A 16,800-nucleotide genomic window follows, 5' to 3' on the forward strand; every position below is an offset into this window, starting at 1 on the left:
TAATATATAATAGATGATGTCAAAGATTACTGGAGCTAACAATGTCATTAATCTTCAATGATCTGATGTCAAAGATTACTGAAGCTAACAATATCATTAACATGATGATGTCAAAGATTACTGATACTGACAATGTCATTAGCAATCAGTCAAGCTTGGGGCCAACCCTAAGATTAGTTGTATTGTAACCTTAATCTATAATTTATACTTGTAACACTTAATGTCTGTAAAATGTAAATGGAGCAGACTGAAGTATTTTTCCCTAAACAGTGTCAAGCCTAAGAATTCTATCTGAAAGAAGATCAAGAAGGTCATGCCTCAGAAGAATTATGAAGAAATTTGGAGTTGAATAATTTTGTTTAGTGAAAAACATTCTAAGTCAAGATCTCTACAAGTCACAGAATTAGTGTTATAGAGAAATCATTCGAGAACTTATAAAGACCTATCGAGAACTCAGGAATTGTCATTCGAGAACTCAGGAAATGCTATTGGAGATATCGATAAGTCAGATACCCATTCGAGAACTCAGAGATATCAACAAGTATACATTCATTAGAGAACTCTGAGTTATCGATAAGTCAAAGTCCATTAGAGAACTCTGAGTTATCGATAAACCAAAATTCACTAGAGAACTCAGAGTTGTCGATAAGTCAAGTCAACAATGAAGTTTCAGAGATATCAACAAGCCAACATGCCTATCGAGATGTCGAGTTCTCTACAGCTTAATTGGAGATCTCGAAGTGAATAAATTTCTCTAAGTACATAAAAGAAATTCCTTTAAATTATAGTTTTATAAATAATTTTGTATTTTTTTGTTCTAAATAAAATTTGTTGTTTAGTTTAATAAAAAAAGAAAAATTCAACAATGAATTATAAATTTATACTTTATATTCTTCTTAAAATGTATGTCGAGTATTGAAAAAAAACTGTATATAATTGGACCTAGCAAGAATATATAACTTTTAAAAGGATAATTTTACAATAATATTCACATATTTATATTAAAAATTAAAATTGAACATGCATTGTAAAAGAAAAATCTCAAAAAAGACTACTTCAACGGAGGAAGTACTAAACCTTTGCTTACTTTGATAACGGTTGGAAAACTGAAATGACTGTGAGTTTATTCTCTGTTGTCACGGGTCCTAATTCGATCCTTATTGAACAAAGTACGTCTTAAAATAGAAACCATATTTGTAAAAAAAAAATCCTTTGCTTATTTTTCACTATTTTTAAAACTGAAAACAAATTAATAATTTCCAAGCAAATCTTGTTAAACGACAGACAAGTACGTTGACCGACACGACGCACCAGTAGGCACACAGTAAACATAGTTTTCAGTTTTCACTAGACCCTCCCTCTTATAACATTCTCACCTCACACGACGTCGTTTGTCTCATCTTCTTCCACAATCACCCTATGGCCAGTAAGGAAATGACCTTATTACCCACCTCAACACCTCCACCTCAAAAGGCCGTCGTTTCACTCTCCCAACCTCACCACCTCCTCTTCCAAAACGTCGTTTCTCTCCACACTTTCTCGCCGTTCAATCGAACCGCCGGCGATCCTGCTCCCAAAACCACTCGCGAGCTCACTGCCGGTTTTATCGACGACTCGCACCGGTTTTTTCAGCACCCGGTCGAGTTCACTCGCCCGGTTTATGCTACTCCGGTTCATTCCTGGAATGTTAATCACGGAAATGGATCTCACGGTGACAACAACGACGACGACGACGACGACGACGATGATGATGACGATGATAATGATAATGATCATGATGACGATGACGTTGACGATGATGATGAGGAAGTTAAAATCAATGAGAGTAGTGATGTTATTAATAGTACGGACAAGTTTAGCAGAAATGGAAAGTCTATTCATTTGTCTTCTTCTTTTGGTAACTAACTTCATTTTATTATGTTCATTTTTGTGTTTACGAAAATTGATTTTGAAATAACTTGAAACTGCGTTTTTTGTGATGTATTTTTATGTTTTAATTGTTAGGGGTTTCACTATATTTGTTTTTATTGGAGGTAATGTGATAGTTGCTTAGGGTTTATTTTTGTATTTTATTTGCGCTTTTACGAAAATTGATTTTGAGTGAGAATAGAGAACTTCAAATTGCGGTTTTTAGAGAAGATGTAAATGTATGTTATTATTGTCAGGAAGCTAATTGTACTTGTTCCTATTGGAGGTAATTTGATAATTGCTTAGGGTTTTTTCTATGTTTTTTTGTTGGTTTATTGATTAGGTTCGAATAGGGGAATTTTAGTAAAGGAGAAGAATGTTGTGGCCACGGGGAATGATGGTAATGGTAATGATAATGATATGGGTGATCGTGACAATGTTGAAGGTGGTTTGCGTGGAAATCGTGGTGATCAAATAGTGACAATTGCTGGTACGGATGCGGATTTGTATTATTCGCAACGTTATTTGAATGTGCAAGAGGGTTCAAGTTCTATGGGGCAGAAAGATGTTTCCTTGGGTGAAAATGGTTGCGGCTTGAGTGGTAGGAAGGATGTTTTATATTCGACTGAATCTGGGGAGTCTTTGAGAAAAGTTCTTTCGGATGCTGTTACGTAAGTCCAGGTTCCATTTTTCTGTTTTAAATGTATGTCATTTTAATTGCCAAATGGTAAAGATTGGATTTTTGTTTAATTTGACCAATTAGTCTTTAATCAGCTCTGTTACAATAAGCATTATATTTTATGTGGATGATTTTTTTTTTCTTTCTTTTTTATAGCTATACAACTCTATTGACTTTTATATATGCATCACTAACCCATAAGAATGATAAATATTTGGAATTTGATAATTGGAACGTTAGTCATATTAGATCGTTTATTTGGAATTATTACATACTCCGTAAGATTCAGCAAAATATAAGGTACATTGCAATACTTCAGGAAGAAAATAGAATATGTTGCAATACTTTATTTAGGCATTCAACTAATAGAAAAGACTATTTGTTTGCTCTCATTTGATCAGCTTTAGCTTAGAGACTGGTATTGTCTTGATGTGCAAGATACTAAAGTCAATGTATGAATGTAATGACATCATAGCTATTAAGCTAAATACTTTAGTAACTACTTATACAACCAAAAGCTTCTTCTGTGTGAATGTTTGTGGCATGCAAATATAATTTTTTATACTTCAATTGATAGTTGCTACTCTCGGTACACCAATTCTCTATAACTGAGTTACTTTACTTATACTGCACGTTTATGCAATCTTTTCATATCATGCAGAGGATCACTTATGGATGATGCGATGATATTGCCTTGTGGGCATTCATTTGGCGGCGGAGGAATGCAGCATGTTATAAAAATGGTGAATCATGAGAAAACAATCTTCTCAATTTGATTTGTGCATCTACTTGTCTCTGAAATAGAATCATACCTGTTATGCCTGTGACATGAGCTGTTGAGTGCATGAAAACTTGCTCGGAATACAGTTTTGTTAGGCTGTACGTATACATAACTGCCTTCCTCCCTCGTCTTTCTCCCTCTGTTAAATAATCATTTACTTAAATCTTAAAGCTCAAGTTAGAATTTTATACCCTCCGCTCCTGTAAATTATTAATGTCGAATACTGGTTCAGTGGTTCAGTATCTTAGTCATGGTTCTGTACCAACAAATTTTAGTAATCAAAACCTGCTATTTTTCCAGGTATATATTAGTGTTAATGACGTGAAGGTTTAGTTATTCCAACAGCTTGATAACATTCAGAAGAATATTTTGTAGAAAAAGTATATTGAGATGTGAGGTCAGCATACATGCTTGCTAAGTCGCTGACGATACAATCTCCAGAAAATTGTACAATTTCCTTTGTTCTAAAAATGCTGCATAATACGCTTATATGGAATTAATATGAAAACATATAATGTTTAAGATCAACATATGAAAATATTAATCAAGCTTTGACACAACCTCTTTGAGATATTGACGTGTCGTGCATGCTTCTATGTTTGTTGAAGAATATAAGATCGTGTTGGGCCTTCCTTGATGAGGATCAATGAATGAATATGTTAATTTGGATTTGGTTATGTGTATTGGTGGTGATGTTCAACTGGAGAGGATGCAAACATGGGTTATGAAGCTTACTTGGACAACAAGGAATAAAAGAGCGATGCATGAAGTTGGACAAGTAGCTGATTGTTATATAATTATTAATTCGAATTTTGCTTGCAAGTTTTTACCTTTCACTTGAAAGGGTTTTTCTTGTTTTAAGCACTTAGGATTTTATTTTCCTATTTGGATTTGGTTTTTATCAGTTTTCTATTTGGGTTTGGTTTTAATATTTGTTTCCTGGATGGATTCAGATATTAGCTAATTCAAGCTGATATTGAATTTCTCTTGGAATCCTGTTGGGTAAAGGTTATTGTCTAAGTCTATAAATACCCCTCTCATGTAATCTTTTAAGAGAGACAATGGATGATATAAAAATTGTGTTTTGAGATAAACTATGAGTAGTTTTTCTTTCTCTAAACTTCAATTACTGGATTGTTTTGAAGATTATATTCGAATTACTTAGTTTCTGGATTGATTTAAGCAATTTGTGATTTAAAGTTCACGTTTCTGGATTGATCGTGTTCTTTTGAAATATCATTTTCTTCTCTTATCCCTTTTCTTCTTCTTATTTTTGTTTCTTTGTGGTGCGATCCACATCAATTTGATGAGGATCAAGGAATGAATATGTTAATTTGGATTTGGTTATGTGTACTTGTGGTGATGTTCAACTGGAGAGGATGCAAACATGGGTTATGAAGCTTATTTGGACAACAAGGAATAAAGGAGCGATGCATGAAGTTGGACAAGTAGCTGATTATTATATAATTATTAATTCGAATTTTGCTTGCAAGTTTTTACCTTTCACTTGAAAGGGTTTTTCTTGTTTTAAGCATTAGGATTTTATTTTCCTATTTGGATTTGGTTTTTATCAGTTTTCTATTTGGGTTTGGTTGTAATATTTGTTTCCTGGATGAATTCAGATATTAACTAATTCAAGCTGATATTGAATTTCTCTGGGAATCCTGTTGGGTAAAGGTTATTGTCTAAGTCTATAAATACCCCTCTCATGTAATGACAATGGATGATATAAAACTTGTGTTTTGAGATAAACTATGAGTAGTTTTTCTTTCTCTAAACTTCAATTACTGGATTGTTTTGAAGATTAGATTCGAATTACTTAGTTTCTGGATTGATCTACGCAATTTGAGATTCAAAGTTCACGTTTCTGGATTGTCGTGTTCTTTTGAAATATCCTTTTCTTCTCTTATCCCTTTTCTTTCTTATTTTTGTTTCTTTGTGGTGCGATCCACATCGATTCCTCTAAGACCTTGTGGTTTTAAAGCGACTGGTTACTTAACATGATATCAAAGCTTGGTTGAGGGAGGGACTCGAGTTCGAGTCCTCCCACTCCCATATATTTAATTTAAATATTTGTTGTTGGTATTGGTATTGGTTGTATTTGTCGTTGTCAATTGTAGTGAAACGTATCGTACGATTGAGAGGGAGTGTTAAAGAGTATAAGGTTCTGTCGAATTCCCCCATCACCATTTGTTTAATTTAATTATTTGTGTTGGTATTGGTATTGGTATTGGTTATGTATGTTATAGGGTCAATCGGTACGAAAAGTATCATACGATTGAGGGGGGAGTGTTGAAGAATATAAGATTGTGTTGTTTTAGTGCGACCGGTTACTTAACAAGTTATATGCTTCAATATGATTTTGTTAAGGATTGTGTTCTTTTTAAGGAACTCCTGTCATATTGATATTCAATTTGAGGAATATTTTTTTTTTGTGCTTAGTCGTATCTTGGTATAATATCCATTGTTCAATCTTAGTATTACCGAACTGTGCTGAGTGTTTTCCGTTATATTCAGAAGGCTTGCTACACTTGCTCACAGCCGGTGTCAGAGGACTCCGTGGCTAGCAATCTCTGTAAGTTGAAATGTCTATTTCTCAATTAGGTTTAAAAGTCATTTTATAGGATCAATTTGGGCAGTTGCAATTTATTCTGTTTCTTATTACTTTTGCATTTGAGGGCAGAATTCCACACATTTTTGTTCTTTGGATTGTAATATTCATTTAAAAAACTCCCTTAATTTCTTGTCATGCTTTGCAACGATCCATGTGATGTTGATATATCTGTCTTCTCCAGTTGATATTATATATGTTAGGAAACTTATCTACACATGCTTGCACAATTCTGTAATTCACCGTTAGTCACTTCTTTTGTATTTATGACTCCTACAGCTGAGTGCCAATTTCAGTTTTTTAAAATTCAGTATGCACTTAATAGTCAGACTCCATCAAATTCTTCTCATGTATTTCAGTGATTTGTATCATGTGGATATATTTTCATATACCATGTAATTAAAGAAGTTCAAAGATTATGTTAAAGGGCATCAAAGGAATCAGAACGCATTTGCAGTCCATTCTTTCATCTGAAACCTTTAAATAAAAATATTTCTTCACTTGCCTCCCAAAACCTTCTGATCCGTATTTATAATTCATTTATTGAGTTCTTTTGTTTTTATTTATTGCTGTTGATAACTCTTTATTTGTGCAGCTCTCCGAGCTGCTGTCCAGGCATTTCGACGGGAAGAAGAAATGCAATCCCACCGTGCTTCCAAAAGAAGAAAAGAGAAATTTGAACAGGTCTACACCAGTCCCTGCATTCATCATGTAATTTGTATACTTCCCGTTTTGTCTGTTTGTGATAAAATTCAGCCCCAAAATAGATATCAAATAGTGAAGTTTTATCTCTCACCATTTGGTTTTCTTGTTTTGGATGAATGAGATTATATCTAGATTTCCAGCCAGAAGTTTATCCTTTCAATATTATGCATGTTAGTTGGATTATTAATATCTAACATCTTTGTCAGTTGGTGACTGCCCTTTAACAATACTTGTAGATATCACCATAGTTGTCACATGTCAACTAGTTCTTAAATCATTTTTTGAGAATGAAAAGAAATTCGGCCTAATCTGAAGTTGGTCATCGACCCAAGACAAATTAGTCCACTTGGCCATGAATTATCCAAATTTGCTAAAAAAAGTTACGTACTTTTGAATTGGCCCTCATTGACAATGCTCCAACATTCAACGCTGTTAAAATTTTGTATCTATTGCTATTTGGCCAGTTCGCAATAGAGAACAGATCAATGGAGAAATGGATGAAAGAAACTCGAGTAAAATGTTCAATTATTGAATTCATCATGTAAAATACTCGGTTAGTATATCAATTATACTAAGTTTATTACAATATATTAGTTTGTTACTCATTCCTTCAAGTCACTATATATGTCATTGATGTTTTTAAGTTCTCGACATATGAATGACTAGGCTGACTAGTCAGCTATTTGGCCCGCCTTTGACTTGACTAGGCATTGTCACATCAGCACCTTACATTCATGTATCTGGTGTGGATCCCCATCAATCTCTTTTTTACTATATTTTCACCAAGGTGACTGATTTGCAATTTTGGAAGTAGTCTGTTCGGCCTAGAAATCAGCAGTGTCTTTGAAATATTATTATATAATCACATCTTAAATTTCAATTATAATTTTATAAGGGTGCTAAACCTTTTTGGCACAATTATGAGTCGAAAAGCCCAAGATAACACTGAAGAAAGTTGTCCCATTCTAGCACATAGGTCAGGCATTTGAATGATAACTCACAAAATGCATTACCTATTTGCGTGTTACTATTGGCTTTTTTTTTCTTCTTGTTTTATTTAGGTAAAAAATCAGGTGGAAACACTTATGTTACGGTGGTGTTAAAAAGGCTCTGGTTCTCAGACTAAACGGGAGCAGCCATGAAATTCACACAAATAAAAGTTTTATAGAAGTAGAAGAGGGATGCTCAGATCTGTATAATAACAAGTTTCTTGTTCATCAAATGATATAGAAGTGGGTATCTGGTGTTCACACATGAATAGTAGTCGTGATTCCTCTCGTAGAGTAAAATGTTGCTGCAGTTTCCTCCATATCTTGGACTTGCAGTATTAGTGCTTATGATGCTTGAAATATATAACAGATATAATATACCCGTTAAATGACTGCGAATTGGCCTTTATTTATTTTTGCAGAATTAGTGCTATTTTAGGCATGTAATCTTATTAATTTGCTATTTTGCCATTTATACACCAAGGTAAGTATAATACAAATCATATCATTGATATGTTCAAATTTGATGATCTGAACTCTTTTTTTGGAGATGAGGTATTGACATGGTTGAGATCATTGTAGATCCAAAATTTGTATGTTGTTGCCTGTTATATGCATTGACGTACCTATCAAACTCGGTTTTTTAGAAAAATTGAACCTTTGACCGAAAGAACCATTATTCTGATGCTATTTTCTTCTGCTCTCATGCAGGATAAAAGTAACTATGGTGATGCATCACTCTTGGATCAGCAAAGAGGCAAAGGGGTTCAGTTTCCATTTTCTCTGACTGATAGAGTTATTATAAAGGTCCTAATGCAATTTTTTGTATAAATATCTATATTAATAATGCCTGATTAACTTTTCATGAAAATACTAATCTGGAGGGAATATCAGGGTAACAAGCGGACGCCACAACGCTTTGTCGGACGTGAGGCTGTTGTAACAACTCAATGCTTGAATGGATGGTTAGAATGTTTATTCATCATCAATGATTGTTCTCTCTATACTCAATAACATATCATGTTTTAAAATTTTCTCTCTACCACCAGACTTGCTGGTAAATTGTTGGCCTCTTTTTGACGTAGATTGTCGAAACACTTATTCTTGACTATCACAATGATATGAAAAAAATTAATAATTGAGTCGTGCAAATCAGTTTATATTGAATTATTTCGTATCAGAACTTAATCAAGCTTTTAACTCCAGGTATGTAGTCAAGACATTGGACAATGCAGAAAGTGTAAAGTTGCAGTATCGCTCACTAGCAAAAGTTCCAGATGATGGTACCCCTAAGCCACTGTCAACTATACTGATACCAAATTGGCTTTAGAGTTAAAGGGAAGACATGGTCTGTTACCACATACTAGCAACACACACTACACATCCCTGTCTTTAGGATGTGCATCTGTATGTACCCCTGTGCTGTCACTAGAATTTTAAGATATAAGCCTGTACATTGTAGAACTGTTATGTAATATTGAAACTATAAATTAGTAGGTTTAGAGATGGATTGTGCAATGAATGTAATATGCCAACAAGCATTGTAATATTTATTTAAAGTTACAAGAAAATGTAATATGCCATCAACAATGGAAGAGTATATAGAAGTTCCAACAAATGCAGATGTATTCTGTTGAAATTTAGCTCAACTGCTAGAACAACTTCTTTGTGTTCAAATTAACTACATCGTTTGCAGATACAGAATTTAATGTCATTTATATAAGTGCTGCCACTACAATCAGTGGTGGCAGGCCTGCAGTTTTGTATGCTTCTGGTGACAAGCGAGGCAGCCCCAGTCTTCTGTGCCTGTTTGTAACCGTTCATGTAAAAGGTGCCAAATAGGTTCAAATTCAAAAAAAAAAAAACAAACAAATCCAACATTAACCCACATATATAAAAGGTCAAATTAAGTCCTATGTGATTTCAGAAACTAAAAAGGTATTGTATATTACAATGAATTAATGAAAGATATATCGGATGATAGAAAATTATCATCCATCTTTAATCCAATACTCAGAGTATGTAAAGGCAATTATTTCTGCTCTAACGAGAACTGCTTGAGAAAAAATTGAAGATAGAAATGGAACAACATAACTTTCTACTTGTAATGTTACAAGTGATGAGAAGCTACAGCCTTACCGGGCCTTCACCGAAAAACCGGTTAGACTTTACTAAGATGCCATGATGAAGTACTTAAATCAGGATCTAAAATTCTATAATTAGGAAGATTGATACTTGATAGTTGATACAAAACTGGAGTTGCTCATATTCTCAAAAGCAGGGCAAGTTTCCCAACGACTGTGAAAAGTTGCATGTTGAATAAAATGCAGCCGCAGCGGCCCTCACAGCCAGAACTCTTTCCGAATCTTTTGGATTCTCTATTCTGCAAAAATATGATCAGGTTTTGAGAAAACAACTTTTTGCAGCAACTAAAGGTCTCTGATGCAGTAGGTTGTTCCTTGGAAGTGTAATGAAATTTACCTGCAGTCAGCCTCTGATAGTCCTTGTTGCTGCAGACCAGGTGCTCCAATATTATGGGAAAAACCATGGTGACACTGCAACTGCATCTCCTTTACTTGGTTTAACCAATTTTCCTGAGTACAACAATCCAAATTGGATGACATTTAGGTTCCCCGTATTTTGTTAAGAACTAAGAAGTGAAAAGGGAGATAGTGAACCAACAATCTTTAAAGCAGGAAAATACTATTCCATAAATTCTATAAAAATATAGAGTTGGTCAATATACTTCAGTTCACCAGTACATTATAAGTGACAGCTACTATATGATCTTCCGTATATACAAAAGTATTAAATTGTTTTTGTTATACATTTTTCGATGTCTATGTTTTATGGAATTTTCGGTGAACCTTACACTGTTCTGATTAGGACTTTTATATTAGAGTAGTACTTGAATTTGCACACAGGGACAGAATAATCCTTTAAAGGACTTACCAGTTGTATTTCTTCTTCAGAAAGTGTTTTTTCCATTTGACTGAACAGTGCATTCCATCTAGCTTTGTGCAAGTCTGCTGATGAATTGGGGACAGACATTCTTGTAACATAGGGGTTGTTCTCCTGATTATGAGAAAACTCTCTGGACATTAGAAGAGGTAGCTCCGTCTGAATTACAGCTCGAACCCTTTTCTTACTTCGTCGTAGTGCTACAATAGAAGAGAACTTATAATTATAATACCAGATTGGCATGATAGTTGTCTTCCCATAAAATAGTATAGCAATGTTTGAAGTTGACATACCTCCAAGGCGCCCCTTAATGTCTTGTTGAAGAAGCTCCAACCACTGGGAGGCTACATTAGCAGCTGCAGTATAGTAAATATGCAGATGATAGATTAGCTTACAAGGTCATCTTCATTTTATGGAGTATACATATAGAATAAAAGATCTCTCAACTTTTCTAAAAGGTATGTCTTGAGCAATCTCTACTGACATCATTACAGGCTATTGGTTAAGAAAGACAATAATAATTGTTCTCATTTAATTATTAATAACTTAATGGATCTTATTATGGCCTTTTTTACCCTTTCATATTAATGTTGGACAAGGTCATCTCACGTCATACTATGTTGGGGAGCCTATGGAGACTACTGATAAACTTAATACTCAGGCTGGTCTATAGACTAGAAAGTTAATAACTTGCATTAAAAATGCTGTGGACTCGATTATCTAATGCTTCAGCTGTTCAGCTTCACGAACCTTTGAAAGAAAGAGAAGAAACGCTTGAGAAGTCTGTTGAGTCCTCATCACACATAGTGCTAATATTCTGCAAAGCCATAGTCGCAGATGATGAAAAATCGTAGAGCAAGTTGTATATCCTGATTCTAGTTTGAAATATGAGAAACAATGAGTACTATGAGGAATGCTGTGTTATACCATGTTTGAGTCATTAATGCCTCGTATGTTTTCTGAACTAACTGGGCAGCTGCTTGTTTGTTTGAATCTTGATGCATTATATAGGAAACTTTCTTCATGACAAAGATTATATCTTTTCATTTCTGACAAGTTCAGGTTTCTACCTTCTCGTGCTTCACCTGATCCTATTCTCTCTGTCCTCATTTGGACATTTTCTTCTTTGTTTCCAGTCTGTAACTTGTCCCCTCTTTCAGACCTTACTAGAGCCTCTATTATAGAATGAACCTGCTTACTGTTTCTAACATGGTTTATAATCCCAGGGTTCAATCCATTGAGCAGTCCACTAGGAGCAGCAACCTTAGCAAACCTATCAACCTGTTCTTTCCTTGCAATCTCCATCTTTTTCTTGAGTGTATCAGCTTTGCTTTTTCGCCCACGTGGTTTTGGAATTGGTACACCTCCATGAGAAGATGACATGAAACCATTTTGCTTCATCTCTTTCCAGACTTTTAATGGATCTTTTTTCTCCACTGGACCACACATGCTCCCGCACTCTAAATCATCTATCAGATCGATGTCATGGTTGGCAGAACTTGAATCATCTTCTACATTAAGATCAAACCCAGAGTCTCTTGACTTATCAACATTTAGTTTAAAATTTGCATTTTGATTGTTTGCCTCATCAGCACATGGTCGAGTGTTATCATTGTCCAAACCAGTGGTCGTATCAACTTTGGCATTCAGATCAAGTGCTACGTAGGAAGAGCCAACAACTGGCTGTGATGTGACTTTCTTCAATTCTGCTGATTGGTTAGCATTCGGATTTTTAGTTACTATTTCCTTGGTGTAGGAAATCTCAGTAGCTTGTCTGCTGTTGATCCAAGATTTTGTATAATGGCTGTTGTCAATCCCTGTTGCATCCATTAGAAAGTCTCAAGTACCAACATGCAACATACTCTAGGCAAAAACAGTGTGTAGACTAATGAGTAACGACACCTCATATCTCTACCAGTTTAAAAAGAAAGAGCACCGATTTTGTTGAACTTACCAGAAAACATAAGTTTAGTGGTATGTTTCCTACCAAAGTCTACATATTTAGAAATTGAAGAGACAGTCCTGAAAGAGTTGGAGACTCCTGATTAATGACATAATCTGATTCAGTTTACCACATTTGTGTTACCAAAATTTATCAACCATGCTTAAATATTTTCAGAAGGTGTAACTTCAAACACGACTTAATCCTGACTCAATTATCAACTCTAATACTCCAAAAATTGACACAAAATGATACATTCAATCCCAATATGACACGAAATGATCCGTTTATTTAAATTTCATTCTGCGAGATTATAAATTCATTTCATCTCATCAAGTTTTATCAAAACACTCATTCTGCAAGATTATATATTCATTTCATTTCATCAAATTCAAATTTAAATTTGTTTCAAAATAAAATCGACAAGTACACAAACACGAAAACAACCCGAACCCCAAAATTCTCACCTCAATTACAGAAAACCCGAAAAAATACCACCAAAACAAAATCACTAAAATTCACAAAGAGAATTAATTACCTTTACCTTCTGATCTAATCACACTTTCAAGATCCTTCATCTTAACTCTCTTATTATGCTCAAGTTCCGATCTTTCTCCACCATCTTCAAAACCCCTTTTCAGTCCAGCCCCAGACTACCAAAACAAACCCAAAAATCCATCAAAACTCACAATTCAAATCAATCAAAAAAATTGAAATCAAGCCTAATTATAAAAAAAACTAAAAATTAAAAAACCCACCTTTAATTCAGATCTGGGAATCAAAGAAGCTTTGTCAGAAACACCACCCTTATAGTAATTAAAATCACCCATTTCTTACAAAAATTCAAGAAAATTTACATATTTTTTGAGCTCTACAACTGTTTGACTAAAGATAACATCTTTAGATTTCAAGAAGATGCAAGAAAAGGGTATGACAAGAATTCATATTTGTATGTATATGTGTGTGTATGTGTAAGTATAGATGAAAGGGTGTGTAGATTTATGGTGAATTAGGGTTTGTGAGGAGAATGGAAAAGAGGGGATGCAGTTGCCATAGAAATATAGATACAAAATGTGATGTTTGTTTCGTGTGTGTGTATTTTTTTGAATTGAAATGAAGAAGAGCGCGCTTAGTTGGTGACGTGTGTTGTGGGTAAATTATAGCACAATAGCACATGCAAGTGAGTTAATTATGTAGTTCCATTTTACTAGCTTGTCTTGTTGAATTTTTGTAAGATATATTTGATTAAATATATCGGTTTTTCTAAGGCCATATCGAATGATTGTGATCTAAAAATTCAAATTCAGATCACCGACTGATCCAAATACTGATCCAAATTTCTGATCAACTCTAATAGTATGATCCAAATATTTGATCCAAATTATTTTTTACATATAATAATATATAAATATCATATTAAACAATTTTATCTTAAATTATCATTTAATCATTATTAACAATTTATATAACATTTCATAAATTAATTAAATCAAAAAAATTAATACACATAAAAATATTAAAATTGTGCACTTAATTCACGAAAACACATTTATTGCAATAATTAACATACAAAATATCATTGTAACACACTAATTTTCTGAATTAGTATATTCTTTCTACAAATGCTCAAATAATGCATCTCTAAGTGCAATATGTGCCTCTTTATTTTTATCTTTAAATTTTAATGAAATTATGTTTTTTCATTATTTTAAGTTTTATTTTAAAAACAAATTTTGTTAACTATTAATTATATTTTTTTATTAATTATATAATTAAATAATCAAAAATCAATTTAAAATCTCATAAATTACAAATAAAAAATTATTATTTTATATTAAATCAAGTGATCCAAATTTGGATCAGTGAATCCAATTAACATTTGGATCACTGTTGGAATGGAATTTGGGATAATCTGCCACAAATTTGGATTTTTGGATCACTGTTGATTTACCTAATGTGTGTTTGTCACTAACTCCAATAAAAATGGCCTCTTTTTAGTGGAATTGATGTGAATGTAGGGGACCATTAACATTTATTATTCAACCACCAATAAGAAGAGACGATTTATATGAGAGTTAGTTAGTATTGTGTGCACACCATAGAAAATCCCTAAATATATAACCTTAATTAAATAGAGAAATGACCGAATGATTAAAGCAGAATCACGATATTAATTGATGATTAATTTTATACTATTTTTTATATTTTTATAATGTCAGTACTGTATAATATAATTGTAGATTGATAATTTTAATAGATTAAGATTTATCGATTTCAAGGCTTTTAAATTGTAGAGATTTAATTATACTATGGGCTTGGGCTAGTTCAGCTTGTTTGATACATTTTACTCAAAAATATTTTCGTTATTTTTTAAGTGAAATTAATTTTATCAAATTGGATAAATTTATTACTAATATATTAATAATAAAAATACATATTAATTGTTTAACCGGAAAAATTAATATCCATTTGGCTCAACGGGTCAAACGATAGGCTTACAACTTTCAAGGTGCCATTTATTAATAATTAATAATTACCAAGATATGAGCTTTCATAATTAGCTGATTACCTCTATACAAATGAGAATAAACTCTGTAAGCTAATGAGTTATAAAACTTGTTAAATTTTAATCATTTGCACATGTAATCTTTTTTTTTGTCAGGGTGATAAATACTCATACATAAATTGTACCGACATTCAATAAAAAAGAATTTTTTTCGTACAATAAAATTTATCATCTAACCGAAAGTCATGCATGATGGCCCTGAAAACTTAGACAACAAAAAGAGAACACCCAAAAAAGAGAAAAGTGGAACAACTTATCAGAAAAAATGAAATAGACTCTTTTTTGGTCAGCGACTTTCTATCCCAAGCCATCTACTCTCATGTCCAAACCTTTTCACAAGAGGGGTTCAGTTACCTAATAATCATTTATCTATATAATAGCCGAACAGGGGGATAAAATTGATGAGTAATTTTATTCCCTGTGAAAGGACATTTTTACCCCCACTCTCTTTGTCCACACCGCTGTGAAAGGACATTTTGACCCCACTCTCTTTGTCTACCCTCTGGCCACGCCGCTGTGTAAACAGTAAACACAGATTCGAGGCAGCTCTCCATTCGCGAAGCCTAGTGATACACAAAATCATCAATATCGGGCGATACACAAGATCGAAGGCGGCCAGTTCCGTGATTGTATCTTTGGTGTTGGGCACATAGAGTTTTGGGGATTAGGGTGGTATTGGACCGGGGTGGTTTTGCTTGGTTCTATGGATCCTGCTGGTGTGTCAGGTACGTGATGAGTATGCTTTGTGATTTCATCCGGTTGATTGTATGTATGTGTGCTTATATACTTGTCTGCATAAAGGTGTTTAATTGCGCCTAAGGATACAGTGCATGAATTGAAGTTTGAAACACCTTGTTTCTCCAAATTTATTTTCTGAAACAGTCCTCGGGGGAAGCTTAAATTCTTAGCTTAAATTCTTCCACCCCTCTTGCTTTCAGTGCTGTCTGTAGAAATTAGATACTACTATTAGATTTGTATATGTTTATCCCCCTGATATAAAAATGAAAAAGGGGGAAATGCGCAATTTCATGTACTTGTCTTCTTTGAAACCAAATTGACTGAATATTTTGATGGTTGACATTCAAATTTATAAAAGGAATTGGACCAAAAGCAATGCAAGAACAGAAAGAACTAAGTAACATCTTCTCAAGAGATTCATCTTTAGTTAACTTAGGCTATCAGAAGATGGTAATAAATAGACAATCCATATCATAGAAAACTTGATCTTAACACAGACCTCTTATGACCAGGTTCACCACACACCTGTGTGCCTGTATCAGCTTGAACTTCTGCTGTTGTCTGCCAGCAATACTGTGCAATTACTTGTGTCACTTGACTTAGTTAGATTAAAAGACATAACTGGTTTCATTGTTTAAAAAGGGTGCAAAATTGCAAGATAGAGCATTTGGGCTAAATCACTAAGTTCTGATATTGTCTTCAATAACTTGTGACGCTGAACTTACTTGGGTTGTTCATAAACATATTACTACCGAATATCAAGTAAAAACTTTTACAAAATACACGTGAACTCTATTTTGGAAAGAAGTACAACCTATGTTAGTCGAAAACTAAACCTTTGCTGCATTCACAACACTCTCAAATCCTAGACATTTACAAAATAAAATCCATTTAACAAAGCCGAATATGTAAATTTAAAG

General features: G+C 33.6%; 2 protein-coding genes across 3 annotated transcripts; one reads left to right on the forward strand and one right to left on the reverse strand.

Moving 5' to 3' along the window:
- Positions 1 to 1,295: 1,295 nt before the first annotated feature.
- Positions 1,296 to 9,312, forward strand: LOC141708725 (U-box domain-containing protein 62). The gene is made up of 8 exons (XM_074512484.1): positions 1,296 to 1,897; positions 2,252 to 2,579; positions 3,249 to 3,330; positions 5,886 to 5,943; positions 6,575 to 6,663; positions 8,385 to 8,480; positions 8,568 to 8,638; positions 8,880 to 9,312. The coding sequence occupies exons 1-8, from the start codon at positions 1,420 to 1,422 to the stop codon at positions 9,001 to 9,003; spliced, it is 1,326 nt and encodes a 441-aa protein (XP_074368585.1). The 5' UTR covers positions 1,296 to 1,419; the 3' UTR covers positions 9,004 to 9,312.
- A 251-nt stretch (positions 9,313 to 9,563) lies between these two features.
- LOC141708726 (uncharacterized) lies at positions 9,564 to 13,726 on the reverse strand. 2 transcript variants are annotated; one of them, XM_074512486.1, is made up of 8 exons: positions 13,335 to 13,726; positions 13,121 to 13,229; positions 11,562 to 12,451; positions 11,385 to 11,451; positions 10,928 to 10,990; positions 10,626 to 10,834; positions 10,155 to 10,267; positions 9,564 to 10,056 (listed from the first exon to the last, which is right to left on the reverse strand). In XM_074512486.1, the coding sequence occupies exons 1-8, from the start codon at positions 13,404 to 13,406 to the stop codon at positions 9,945 to 9,947; spliced, it is 1,635 nt and encodes a 544-aa protein (XP_074368587.1). In that variant the 5' UTR covers positions 13,407 to 13,726; the 3' UTR covers positions 9,564 to 9,944. The 2 variants fall into 2 exon arrangements, with proteins under 2 accessions (XP_074368587.1, XP_074368586.1); XM_074512485.1 differs by having other exon boundaries at positions 13,115 to 13,229; positions 13,335 to 13,725.
- Positions 13,727 to 16,800: the final 3,074 nt, after the last annotated feature.

This window comes from Apium graveolens, chromosome 2 (assembly GCF_009905375.1).
Source record: "Apium graveolens cultivar Ventura chromosome 2, ASM990537v1, whole genome shotgun sequence".
Taxonomy (NCBI): Eukaryota; Viridiplantae; Streptophyta; class Magnoliopsida; order Apiales; family Apiaceae; genus Apium; species Apium graveolens.